A 13,190-nucleotide genomic window follows, 5' to 3' on the forward strand; every position below is an offset into this window, starting at 1 on the left:
TGCAGGCCCCATTTATCCAGTGGAAAGGGAAGTTTACTGGGCCTACCTGTCAAAGCCAGGACGACAGCAGCATCACAGCTTTCTGCCCTGCCCTGCCATCCTCTGTATTCCATGGACACCGCTGGTGGCCCAAACCCTCTGTGTGGGGTCGTGAGACAGGATTCAGCAACTGGCAGTTCATTTTCTCTGTGCCACAGAAAAATTACTGCAAAGACAGAAAATAGAGATGTTGCCCAGCTGCAAAGAAGCGTTACAGAAATACTGGTGACTTTCCACCTTATTCCACATACAGAGATTTTGTGCCTCCCTTGTATTATTCAGTTCGGCAGAGATAAGTAATTCTAGAAAGATAACATTGAATAGAAGTTGCCTGAAGGATCAGTTCTACATTTGTTACTCTCCTTTCTCTGCTGATGGGAACACAAGTCAATAAAAGTTGTGACAAAAAGGTGGCTGGATTCCTGAGATTTCCCCTTTCATCCTGTGGCCATCAGATGGTGGACAGATCACCTCGTGAGTTGGCTGTCCTCTCATGAGGTGTGAGGAAGGGGAGGTCTGCTCTGCTGGGGAATGAAGCACAGAGTGAGGGGAGGATTTAAGGCCCATTGCCACAGGGCGTTCATGGCGGTCCCAGTTAAATGTACAATCACACGTACTACTTCATAGGTAGGTGATGGACAAGAGCAAACATTGCTGCAGGATACTTAAGAGCCAAACAATGGCCTTTGGAAATGCAGGGCTACGATCAGAGCAGTCTACTTAAAGGGGTTACATTGAAACCAAGAGAAAATGGTTTCTCTTCTTCCTTACTTTCGCATGCCAAAAAAAGCCCAGAAAAGTTTATGTCTTCAAAGCAGTTTGATACCCATCCCTTGTATGTACCCCTCTGAAGGGGCTCTCCTGCAAACCTTACTGGTGCAAGACTTCTCCGTACAGAAGTGACCCTTTAAGGGTCTGACAATTTTCCATGTGTGAGTGGAGTAGGGGAAAGACCAAGACCCCTTGACCTTTAAAGAACAGGTTTGTCCAATTCAAGGGTCAATTTTCATGACATGGGGTATTAAGCTGTTCAGTGCTCTCCCTGAGCACAAGGTCCCCAATTACTATCCTGCACCACTTCGGGTTTATTAATTCCAATTAGTCTTTCTTCATTAGATGGGAGAAGAGAGGTTTTCACGTGCTGTGGTACGGGTCCACCTCTGCCACGGAGACAAAACGGAGGCCATCCCCGCTCCCTGTCCAGACCACTCACCAGGCACCGAGCCCCATGCACACACAAGGTCTTTCTGAGCTGCATTTTCATCATCTCCTCTCCCTCCAGGACCCGTGGTGTTTTGTGCCACCCCAGGGTGTGCTGGGCTTTACCCAAGGCTCCTGTAGCAGCCCACAACAGATGAGCTTGACAGCCTGTGCAGCAGCCAGGTGACTGAGCATTAGCTTGCCTGCAAGTGCAGGCGCTAAGTAAATCTCATTCCTGATCCAAATCGCTTTTGATAAGAACAAAAGCTGTGTGCAAATGAATATTTCCATCTTATTTCAAATTCTAGGTTTCAACGGCAATATTAATGCTATTTTACAGTGTAATTTACTTGTAATAATATGTCATTATTGCCATTTTACAGTTTTCTCTTAAAGTAGTAAAGAAAATGTTTTAAAAGGCACAAATAGCTGCAGCACAAATCTCCATTCAGCCTAAGAATCTGTGCTCTCCCATCAGAATGGCACGTAATTGAAAACAATGACATCTCCAATGGGCTAAACACTCCCGTCATTAACGCATTTTTATTTTGGAATAAAAGAGCACACTTACAGCTTTTTTCCTAAATAGTAAATATAAATTAAGCATTTCTCTTCCATTTCCAGAATGGCATCTGCCAGTGAAGCCAGGGCTGACCTCAGCACGTCTCAAACCAACACTCTGGGTTTAGTCACAAACCTACCCAAGGCAAAGGGCTCCCTGCAACACAGCACTTGACAGGCAGCCTGCATAGAGAAGCATCCTTACCTGGTGACAAGTGCCTGAGCACCAGGTGACTGTACCACTGGGCTGGCAGGAGCTGCAAGAAACTCGGGCAAAATCCAGGCTTTGCGAGAAGGGATGGAGATGTCACGAGGAGGCGGCGGCACTTACTGGAGAGGACGTATGTCATGCATCATACATGCAGCGTTACACCAGTTACGTTTCCATCTCTCCTACATATTTTTGGATGAAAACTGTTAGTCCTTTTGATGAGTGAGGGAAGCTGTCCCAGGGAAGAGCTGACAGTCGAAGTCTGCTCTGTGAAAAGCTCCACAATCATTAAGGGCAGAATGGCACTGTTGATTATGAAAAACACAAATACCTCAACAGTCAGACTTAAATAGCATCCATCCCTTGGCAGGGACTTAAAACCCTATTTATGCTTTGTTCAGACTACCAGCACCTTTCCATGTAGGAAGTGTCCTCATGGCTCTGCCTCACCCCCTGTGTGTTTCCAACCCACAGGAGGAGGGATGGAAGATGTGGTTGGCAGGAATGGAGATACGGGCACTGCTCCTCCAGGGAAAAGTCCTTCCTGCAGTCTGTGTAAGACATCCCTGTGCAGCAACATGCAGCTGGGGCACCACTTGGGCATGAGAAGTCTGTTTGAGATGCAAGGGGTCAGGAGGGTTGTAGGTTACACATCAAGTTGTCTCCTGCAGGCTGGGAGTTTATACCAGCAGTGACTATTATCGTGCAGCTGTGAGGTTTACACTGCATTTCCAAAAAGAATACGATTTCTCAGTGTGATCTCTGAATTTGGCAGAAAAACATTTAATGGCTGGCAAAACATTAGTAAATAAAAGCAGATCAAGATGATGTTGTTACAATAACAGATTACATTACTATTCCCTGTCCTTAGGAAAACCCTGATTACACCAAGATCTTCACAGGGTCTTATGAATAAGTCAGGAAGGGGCTCTAATGACCCCGCGTGAGAGCACACAAGCTGCAGCGAAGCCAGCGAGGTGCCAGGTGCCTCTCAGAAGCAGGCACTGGCCTGGATGACTAACAGCAGTTATCACAGGGGGTTTGCTGATTTTCTTTGATAATTTGAGCCAGATTTGCTGCTGGTGTAAACCAGTAATGCTCTGCTGAAGCCAAAAGAGTGCTGCCAATTCGTATCAGCAAAAACTGAACCTTAATCTATTTTTAATCCCTTCATTCTTCATTACCTTATTGAAGAACCGTACCTCAGTCAGAATATTCCCCGCTCCAGGGACGAGCGACAGACTCTTCTTGTCCATCAGTGTATGGGAAACTCCAATAGCTGAAGTATCCTTCCACCTTTGGGAGCACACCTAGCATTGACTGCTGATCTTATATCTTGAATTGCATAATTACTGAACTAAGAGAAAATTACTTTCTGCTTGCAAGTGTCAGGACAGCTCTGAACCCATGAATGACTCACCCTCAGGCACTGGTGTTTAATTTATGAGCTATTTATCTCCTTACACACACCTCAGCGCAAACAATTATACTTAGTAATTTGTTGATTTTATCAAGCCTGTTTGATGTTACTATTGCTACCTCCAATAACGCTGTGCTTTGAAACTTAAACAGGATTTATAACCAAATTTGGATACTTTGCACACAATTCAGATTTCGGGGAAGTTTAACTCTTTGGTAACTAAAAGGTTTTGCGTACAATTCCCAAAGGAGAGCAAATGATGCATCTTTGGCTGACAAACCTGGCAAGGTGGCCCTACAGCAGCTCCGTTAACAGGCAGTTCTGCCCTTGCGTGGCACAGGTTGAGTTTTCCTAGCTGAGGATGAGAGAGGGGAGTGGGTCCCATCCTAGGGCAGGGCACCTGTGTATCACCTCCATCCCATCTGTGCTTCGGGCAGACTGCAGTGGCTGGATATGGTTCCCACACGTATCTGTGGCATCCTCCCTCAGAGCCTGTCCTGCTGTTCTGGCTTGTTCCTGGGAACCTTTTCATGTGGGCAACAGCCTTCCTCCGTACCGAGCAAGGACTTTGCTAACCTGTACCTTATGACATGTTTACCATAAATCCAACTTTATGAACCCCTTGCTCAATCTAACTCTGTTATGAGGAGAAGGTACCAAAACCAGGGCCACACATGCTTACCTCAGACAGCACTTTGGGTGCAGGCAGCTCCTCTGTGTACCCATGGCTGTGAGATGGTGAAGGTCCTCACAAAAGTGTTTCCCAAATGCTCCTCACAAACCTCTCCTCCTCCTTGCATGCTGCTGCGATCGTTAGGCTCACCAAAATAAAGCAAGTGAAGCCGGGATAAGAGGTACAAGCAGTGCAGGGATTTAACTCTGGGCTTTCAAGGCCAGGCTTAAATTAGCCCTAACTTCAGACCCGGAGGTCCCGCCATAGGTGAGGTGGGGGATCCCTGCCCAAGGCTATGGCAGTGGGGGATCCGCAGGCAGTGCTTGAGCTGAAGGGTCTGGGTCACTGGGAGTAAAAACATCACCGGCACAGAGCTGTACTTCTTCCACCCCTGCCCTCACTGGAACAGCCCTTGGAGTGCTATTTATTATTTAAGTCTGCTTCATCAGGGACTGTAGTGACAGGACAAGGGGTAATGGCTTCAAACTCTAACAGGGGAGATTTAAGTTGAATATAAGGAAGAAGTCCTTTACTGTGAAGGGTGATGAGGCACTGGCACAGGTTGCCAAGAGAAGCTGTGGCTGCCCCACTCCTGGCAGTGTTCAAGGCCAGGCTGGATGAGCCTTTGAGCAATCTGGTCTCGTGGAAGGTGTCCCTGCCCATGGCAGGGGGTTGGAACTGGATGAGCTTTTAGGTCTTTTCCAGTCTGAACCATTCTATGATTCTGTGATTTTCTGTGTTTGGACATACCCTCGTATATAACCTTCACCTCTTCAATACCGTTGTCATATAGAAGAGGCCTTCCCCACCACCCGCGTTCCTGTTCAGCCCACCTGGGTCTGCCAGCCCACTCACTTTCTGAGACTCGGGTGAATGTATTTTGTTCACTTACACATCACGTGTGCTCTTGCAACCGCCCCAGATCTTACTTTCTGCAGGGTTTATGAAATTTTTCCATACTGAGCACACACATTTTGCACGTAGGGAATAAAGCGCTACAGGCGTTCGTAACTGCACAGAGCCATAATGAGCTCTGATGAGCAGTCACCTACCAAATCATCAGTTTATGACAGCAAGCACACACATGTAACTTATTTCACAATATGCAACACGCTGCCATATGTATCTATTGCCATGGATAGGGAAGGGGCACTACCTGCAGGTAGAAGCCAAGAAATAACTGCTTCAAAGAGAGCCTTGCAATGCAGCATTTACTGTAAAACTGTCAAAGCCCAGCCAGCACATCACTGTTTCAATCCGCTGGGATACTGGGATGAATACCACTACTTTATTATTATTTTTTGAAGTTTTTTTCAAAGCCTGCAGTGGTTTTCCTGGTTTAGTTGAAGAGAAATGGTGGATTGGCACGAGCAAACACATGGAATTAGTATGGGAGAGTAAAAATTAAAACAAGTGGGTATTAGTTTTAAACGATTACTGACTTCTAGTGAGCCTCCCCTCTCCCTGCCCCATGCTTTCATCCTCTGTGAGCTGAGTGGAGAGAAATGTTAAAATTTAACTGGGATTTTTGAAACCAAAAGCCTTGCCACACACATCGCTCTTTCAGAACGCAACGTTACGGTCCTACCCTGCACCTGGTAGAGGAAACACGCAGCATTCAAGCCACCCAATGGAACAGAGCACACGGCATCATTGCCAGCTGCCACAGCAGAGGCCTGACAATGCTCTGCAAGAACAGTTTGAACGAGCCTGGCAGCCACAAGAACATCAAAAAGGGCACCAAGAAAGCAGAGCACACTGCCTCTGGGCTGACTGCCTGGGGCTGGGGCTGCTGCCCAGCCAGAAGCCCAAGCAAGGGCCCCAGCCCATGGAAGGCACCGCTGGCAACTATAACCAGCATCAGTAAAGCGCTGGGAGGTGCTCAGCAAAGCTACCCCGGCTACAGAGCAGGCACTCCAGCTGGAAGCTGTTCTGTGGGAGAGGAGGAAGGGAAATACAGCTTACGACGCGTGTTTCCAAAGCAGGCGCTCTGGCATAGACTTCTTGACCAACCAAGCCCTGCAGTCTGGAAAGAGAACAGGGTGAACTTCGGTGACAAAAGGAAGAAGTAGGTGGAAAACTTCAGCAGGTAAGAAAGGATCCTTCAGAGAATAAATAATTTAAAACAACTACAATGATGCTAGCACCTCTACAGGGCTGGACACAGTCAATGAAGGGGCAAACCCCATGAAATTAGTATTTCTTTTTTAACGATTCTAATCAAAATGCAGACCTGGGAAGGACATCAAAGAGATCATGCTCCTTACTGGTGTTTGCGGATAGACTTTAAAGAAAAGTTGCTTTGGAGAGGAGACAATAATGGCAATATTGGGTCAGACCACAGACCCCTGCAGTCCATCCTGGACTTCCTGGGTTTTTGACAGTAGCCAACAGATGCCTGGCAGGGACAAGGCATACATACCAGTTTTTCTCCCAGCATCCACAATTTGTGACTTAAGGACACTCCAAGTGCAGAGGCAATACCTTCATTTTAACAGTTTAGGGTTTTTTCCCCAGTCAACCTGTTTTTCTTCCCCCAGAGCTCTGTCCAAGCATTTTGAATGCTTGCCTTAGACATCCACATCATCTTGTAGCAGGAAGCGCAAAACTGAAACCATGCAAAATAAACATTCGGTTTAGCCTGTCACCCACACTAGCCTGAGCACTGAATTTATGAAGCCATGGGAATCCTTCAGTTCCTCTGTGGAATATTCTGACTCCAAAGTTAGTCAAAGAGCAGCCGGGAGATGGTGGCTCTTATCCTACACTGAAACATTTACTTCAGTTTTCAAATAGCCAACACACCTGAGTCTCAGGCAGTTAGGTGCCTATTTTCAGTTCATCACCAACCACTTCCTGTTTTACTTTACATAACGTACTAAGGAAACAGTATGATGTTTTATGTGATATATTATCCACACAGAAAGCACAAGCCTGCTCCCCTTGTGCTGTTCTGGGAAACACTGACTAGGACAGAAAACTTTCCTACATGAGAGGCATGCACGGGTACACGCTCTTTACAAGCTAAATCTCTGTTGTTCTTTGTGCTTCTAAGTGGTCTGAAATATCCCTTATTGGGGTGCCCAAGCACATCACTTAGTGATGCTGCCAATGAAAGACAGCAGTAACCCCTTACTTGTCTACAGCACTGTTTTTATGACCAGGAACATACTTTAAAAGTGTATCTCCTGATCACACCTATATACACACACTCACTGCTTTGCTCTGGAGGAACAGGCAAACCAGTTGTCCCTTGGGAAGCTTACAGCAAACTGGTTCTCTTTGGAGACTGAAGTGAAAACTGCCCTCTAACTCCTCATTGGGACCAGCCTGCAACCAGCCCAAGGTAGCCTCTCCGATACCTGATGTAGGAACTGCTTTGCTCTCCAGATCTATTCCTACAGAGTCACCCCACATGCTGCTGCAGGCACAGCTGCTTTCACTGACATCTCCACATCACCTTCAGGCATGCTGTTTTGGTCAGCTGGAGGCAGGTAGCAGGGATTTCCCTGTTGCACTAGCATTTGTTGAATCACAGAAACATGCCATCACCACCATGGTTATTAGGCACTCTGGAATACGAGTTAAGAGAGTTAGTACTTGTCCTCCCATGCAAAATTCCCCACTTTCCATGTTTTGGAAGAGCGGGGCCTACAGCGTTTTCTCACCCATCTCCAGCTGGAGAAACACAATGTCTCCTTCTACTCACTACCATCATCCCCAGCGAGTACTGGTCATGGAGAGTGAAGAGCATGCAGGCAGAATTCACTTTTTCTTAAATAGTAAATGTGAGTAGGATGCATATATTGCAGCTGGAGTCACCTGTGCAGGTTGAAGTGCATCAATAACATGTGCTTGGCTTAAGTCAAATGACAATTCTATTTGAAATACAAGTTTTCAGGAGGTGCATGTCTTAAATACATAGACCCAGTGGGGGGAAACGCAAGCTGCAAATACTTAATGTGGCAGCTGCCACAAGTAACCAGTGATAGGAGTTTATCAGATTATTCTTTCTTTTAATAAAATTTGGGTTTATTCTGCAATAACTGATTAGCTTCAGCAGTGAAAAGAACATTAGCTAAAACAGCTAAGAAAACTATACAGGCAGATCAGTAAGCTGAAACGTAAACCATAATACATATTTGAAAGCTGTGGCAAATATTTTAGGTTTGTTTTCTACTGCAGAATATTGTGATTACTTCAGAAAGCCCAGCCTATCATGAAAAACAGTTCAATTTTTAATCGTTTTTATTTTTAGGACAGGGAGGTATCCTGCAGCACACACATTCAAATCTACACAGCTTATTAAACATAACTAAAAGATGCAAAAATAAGAAGTGATCTATTAATTGTGCTGTCCTTTCCAACAACATGTTCACTGACATGTGATAATTAGGGAGCATGGGAATTTTGGAAACCAGGATGAGTTTCAGACAGGAGAAGGGAAAACGTTTCAGCAGGTATTAACGCAGTGAAGTGGTTACTTCTCTTTCACCAACACATATACTCCACTTCTCGCTCACCTTTCATTGCATCTGAAACCCAGCATGAGCCCTTCTCTGTTACTAGCACCTTGCTGACTTCCAAGAGAAACAGGTAGCCTCCGTTTTCTTTTGGATTTGACTTTTAACACAAGATTTGGTGGTCCTAATCTTTTCTCAATCATGTAACATCAAATTAACACCAAGAACAAATACTATCCGCACCAGGGAGACGGTATAAAAGAGAATTCCAAGGGTTCCAAACCATCTGAAGCCCTAGCTTGCCTGCTTTGCAGTATTCTCCCCCCCCCCCTTCCTGCCACCCTGCAAAAAGGAGACGCACTTTAAAACGAAATCAACAACTGCGCGTTGAAGTCATCTGCCCTCCCTCTTTCTCCTCAGTGCAATTAAAGGCAGGATGCCAACTTTTCAACAATGAGCCTTGTGGCTCTGGCTGACCCATGTCTTACTCTTTCAGAAAGGAGCAACAAAGCTCAAAGGCAGCATCTCCAGGGAAGCCTCGGAGGAGGAGATCACCAGCGCTCTCAGTATCTTAAGTGCAGAGGGAAGGTCAGCCACCAATAAGTTGTCATTTACAAAGTTTGTAGCAAGCAAATTTATCACAGCAACGTGAGAGGTCTGGCATCACCAATGAGCCACAGGTAACATCAACATCTCTCCCAGCCCTGATCCCACTTAGTCTGTAGCTGAAACCAGAGGCACTTCAGAAAAAGCCAGGCTGCTTTAAATACTTTAAACATCCTACAAGCAAGGGCAATTCTATACCTGGCCTTGAAAGTACAAGCTTGGTTTTCCTTTTGCCAACAACTCATTTTTCTGTGTTGCACAAAGAGACTAGCTCTCCCTCATGGCTACAAGGGTAAAAAAGTACTTACAGCTGCAACCTTATTTCAGCTGAAGAACTTACCTATCCAGGCCAGCGTGACCTCTTCCTTCACAACACTGTATCACCCCGTGCTGGCCTGAAAACCAGACCTGAGAGGACAACACACAACATCAGGCACTGCTGCTCCGGCCCCCACAATTTAGTAATTTCAAGGCAAGAGTTAAATACTTTTTCAAAATGATCTGAACAAAAAAGCTTCAGTCTCAAGGACAAAATGCTTCTTCTACATATATTTCCTCTCTCCAGTGAAAATCATTTACGCTGCATCATTCTTATTATCGTTGCTATCATCTTTCAGTGAATGTCCATCTACAAATTCATTAACTTTTTTGAGACAAATCACTGGCATCCTAATCTTCCGATTCCCATGAAAGACTCACTTTTGAGACACAATTGCAGCTGCCCCACGCTGCCAGTTACTGTATCATACACGTCTTAAAATTCTGTAATCAGCATCCACCAGGTGCCGTATCGCATTCAGCACACCACAGTCAGTCAATACAGACATCCCCAAACACACCAAGGCTGGTTTTGTCAAATGTTTTATTGAGTGTAGACATCTGGAGTACTGTAAAACATGCATTATCTGTAGATTCAAAAAGGAGCAAGCCACATTGTCCTCACTGTCAAACGTGTCAGGCTTGGCATACATGATGGAGATTAATGAAGTATCATGAGAGTAATATGGTTCCTGAAAAGCTTCTACAATTTGGAGTAGGGTCTTAATCGTTTGAAATGCAAAGCTGCTCACATTTAGTGAACTTGCATGTTCGCTGGAGGTGCCATATTTTAATTCAAAACAAACAAGGATAATTTCACTGGGGGGGGAGGGGAGGTTCCCTAGGTAGAAACCGTATTTTTTTGTTTCCAGATATTCCATCCTAAATAAAAATTTATGTGCTTTTTGAAGCAACACAGTTTGTTTCTGAGCAATGAACAACATCTGATTTTCATTTCTTCTTGGGTTGTTGAGGTGTATTAAATTTAAAGAAGATAATATCTCCATCCTCCACTATGTAATTTCTGCCTTGTTGTCTGTATTTTCCAGCAGCCTGTACACAGAACAGACAAAAGGAAAATGGGTTATTTCATTAGATATTTTATAGCATTTTCAAATTGTAATTATTTAAATATATTTTGGCACAGAACTGGTACTACTTCAGTTTCAGATTTTGACAGCCACAATACTTCTCGGTTTGACATAATTTGCTTTTATATACATATAAAGTAGATACAAAATAATTTAACCCCCGCTTAATCAGTGATGCTTAAATACCATCTGCAATATATAGTGGTAAATCTGTAAACCCTGGCAAGTCTTAAGATAAAGGACACTAAAAACTCTTTTCTCCCCCCCCCCCCCTTATCCCCAAGCTTTCAGGCTTTTTCTTCATCTAAAAAAACTGCAGATGGCAAACACTGACAGCAGGAATCTAAGACAGTTTTGCTGGAAAGGGCGATTGGCAGCAGTCTGCATCATGGCTACATGGCTGTCAAACTGGCTATGAACCACTTCTGAGAGGCTGGACAAGTGAGCGCTGTCAAAGTGAAAGATGGGAACACTTATGCAAGAGTCACAGCCATACATGTCTTGTGCTTCAAGTGGGGCTCTTGTCTGCTTGTGCCCAGCTAATGAAAGACAGGAGCACAAAATACAGGCTCAGTTTTTCTGTCAGAGATTTCCTTTAGAAGAAATGCGCTTCAGAAGAAGAGATATAAGAGCAGATAAGCTGCAAAACCAGGATACAGGAGAAGGCATATAGACCTAAGACATGAGAAGGAAATTTGTTACAAAAATGCTGTATTTGAGGGCAGAAAATAGGCAAGGAATCCATTAAAAATCACTACTCTCTGCATTAGAATTTATTGTTCTATTTTTCTGTCTCTATCTCATTGTAATTAAACCTAGTATTTACAGAGGATACAGAGAAGCTGCAGCGTTAGGACTGACAGACTGGGTGGGAGGTGGTCTGCAGAAGCATTTATCTTGAAAAGTGATCCACAATATGGAAAAGTTGAGAGCTTCTGCTTTAGTTCAATAATGATTCCTGTTTTGAAGTTTGCTCTTGCAGGAGAAAGTGCTTCCATGCAAGACCTCACTGTGCCATTATTCTCAATGACACTATCACAGTGGTGGCATGCTAAGATCCCATTACAGGAAAGCTGTTAACTAATGACCTTAGTTGCAGTAGAACAGATCAGATTAATGGTACATAGTTAACTTAGACACCTTTCTTTCACAAATCCTGCTCTGTAAAGCAACGTATTTCTCCATATTGCTGTCTAAAAATTTAGAGGCTCAATAACCTTGTTGCTGTCATTCCTTATTTAAATGTCGTCACCAGTGATGCCAGCCTACAGAAAACTGTAGATAAAACAGCCTTGACAATAAACACGCAGTGCAATAGTAATTGATCTTATCTGATATGACACTATTGGTGAATAATAAATAGTACATTGAAAGTGGTTTTATATTCCCTCCCCCCCAAAATCTGTTCAGACTATGAAAGCTTTACTTCCAAGTAGACTTACTAGTTCTTTCCTTTGAAGATCCTAATAATGCTCAAAGTCAAGAGTAATTAGACTAATTGATGGCATAAACACTAATAAAACGGTGCTGTAAAAATCATCTGCAAGCGTAAGCTGCAGGCACAGGTACAGAGATATTTTACAGTCGAATACACTTACTACTTGGAAATATTTGTGGAAAAAACTGAACTCCACAAAGTAACAATGTGCATTTTTTTAGCACACTATGGCACGCGGTCAAAGTGGCACGGACTTCTTTCATTAAATACATTTTGACACACCAATGCAAGTTTATGTATTTCTGTTACCAGTTTACAGTTAATTAAAAGTGACAGGGTTCCTTTAAATTCTCTAGAGACCATTTAATCCATTTCCATTGCTATCAGAAACACTGGTTGAAAAAATCAATACCCATTTGTGAATCTTGAGTATGTATTAAACAAGACACGTCTAACCAGTTCATTTGCACTTGAAAGCAGCCATCTGTAGAAGCCAGCTTTGCCTAAGCAGATATGATTGCTAATAATGTGATATCCCTGTAGACTACAAAGCCCACACAGAGCTATTCAGTGTATAGTTCACAGCGCTGGCATTAAATTAGTTATGCTGTACTGGTGTTAAACACACACAAAATCAAACTTAAAAATCGATCAACTTGATAACATACAAAGCAAGCCACTGCCATTACCACTGTTATTTCGGTTGACTCCTGAAAGCTCCCAAATTTAATTTTGAAATTTACCAGCAATATAGAAGTAATTAGTATTGTGTATGGCATGAAACATTGTATTAAATGCAAATTAGAGAAAACTAGCGCGATATAACACATTTTTCTAAGAGCAAGGGTTTTTTTCTAACATTGATCTAAAAACTGAGTAACAAATGCAAATGTGCTTCCTTTGCAGATACTTCAAAACAATAAAATATTAATCATTAAATATAATTTGAACACGGAAGCTTGATGTTTAGAATCTCACATTGTGAAAAGCAACAAAATATGCATGCAAAATGCAGAATATTTTAATAGGTATTAACTGATACAGCTTCTCAGAGAAAACACTCGGATTTGAGCATCAAAAACTGTCGCTGGCAGAATTTGAACCTTGGTTATGTAAAGTGGTCTCTGACTGCAGAATATTAGATATATTTATAGCTGTGGTTTCACTTTA

General features: G+C 43.5%; 1 protein-coding gene across 1 annotated transcript in view; it reads right to left on the reverse strand.

Moving 5' to 3' along the window:
- Positions 1 to 10,018: 10,018 nt before the first annotated feature.
- The window catches only part of OLA1 (Obg like ATPase 1), a 101,846-nt gene continuing 98,674 nt past the window's right edge, over positions 10,019 to 13,190 (reverse strand). The window contains exon 11 of the mRNA XM_057423866.1: positions 10,019 to 10,544. Coding sequence (XP_057279849.1) covers positions 10,443 to 10,544 — 102 coding nt within the window. The 3' untranslated portion in view covers positions 10,019 to 10,442. The remainder of the gene's footprint in view (positions 10,545 to 13,190) is intronic.

This window comes from Pezoporus wallicus, unplaced genomic scaffold (genome assembly GCF_028554395.1).
Source record: "Pezoporus wallicus isolate ANWC-B61680 ecotype Strahan unplaced genomic scaffold, APGP_CSIRO_Pwel_v1 contig_1181, whole genome shotgun sequence".
NCBI classification, from domain to species: Eukaryota; Metazoa; Chordata; class Aves; order Psittaciformes; family Psittacidae; genus Pezoporus; species Pezoporus wallicus.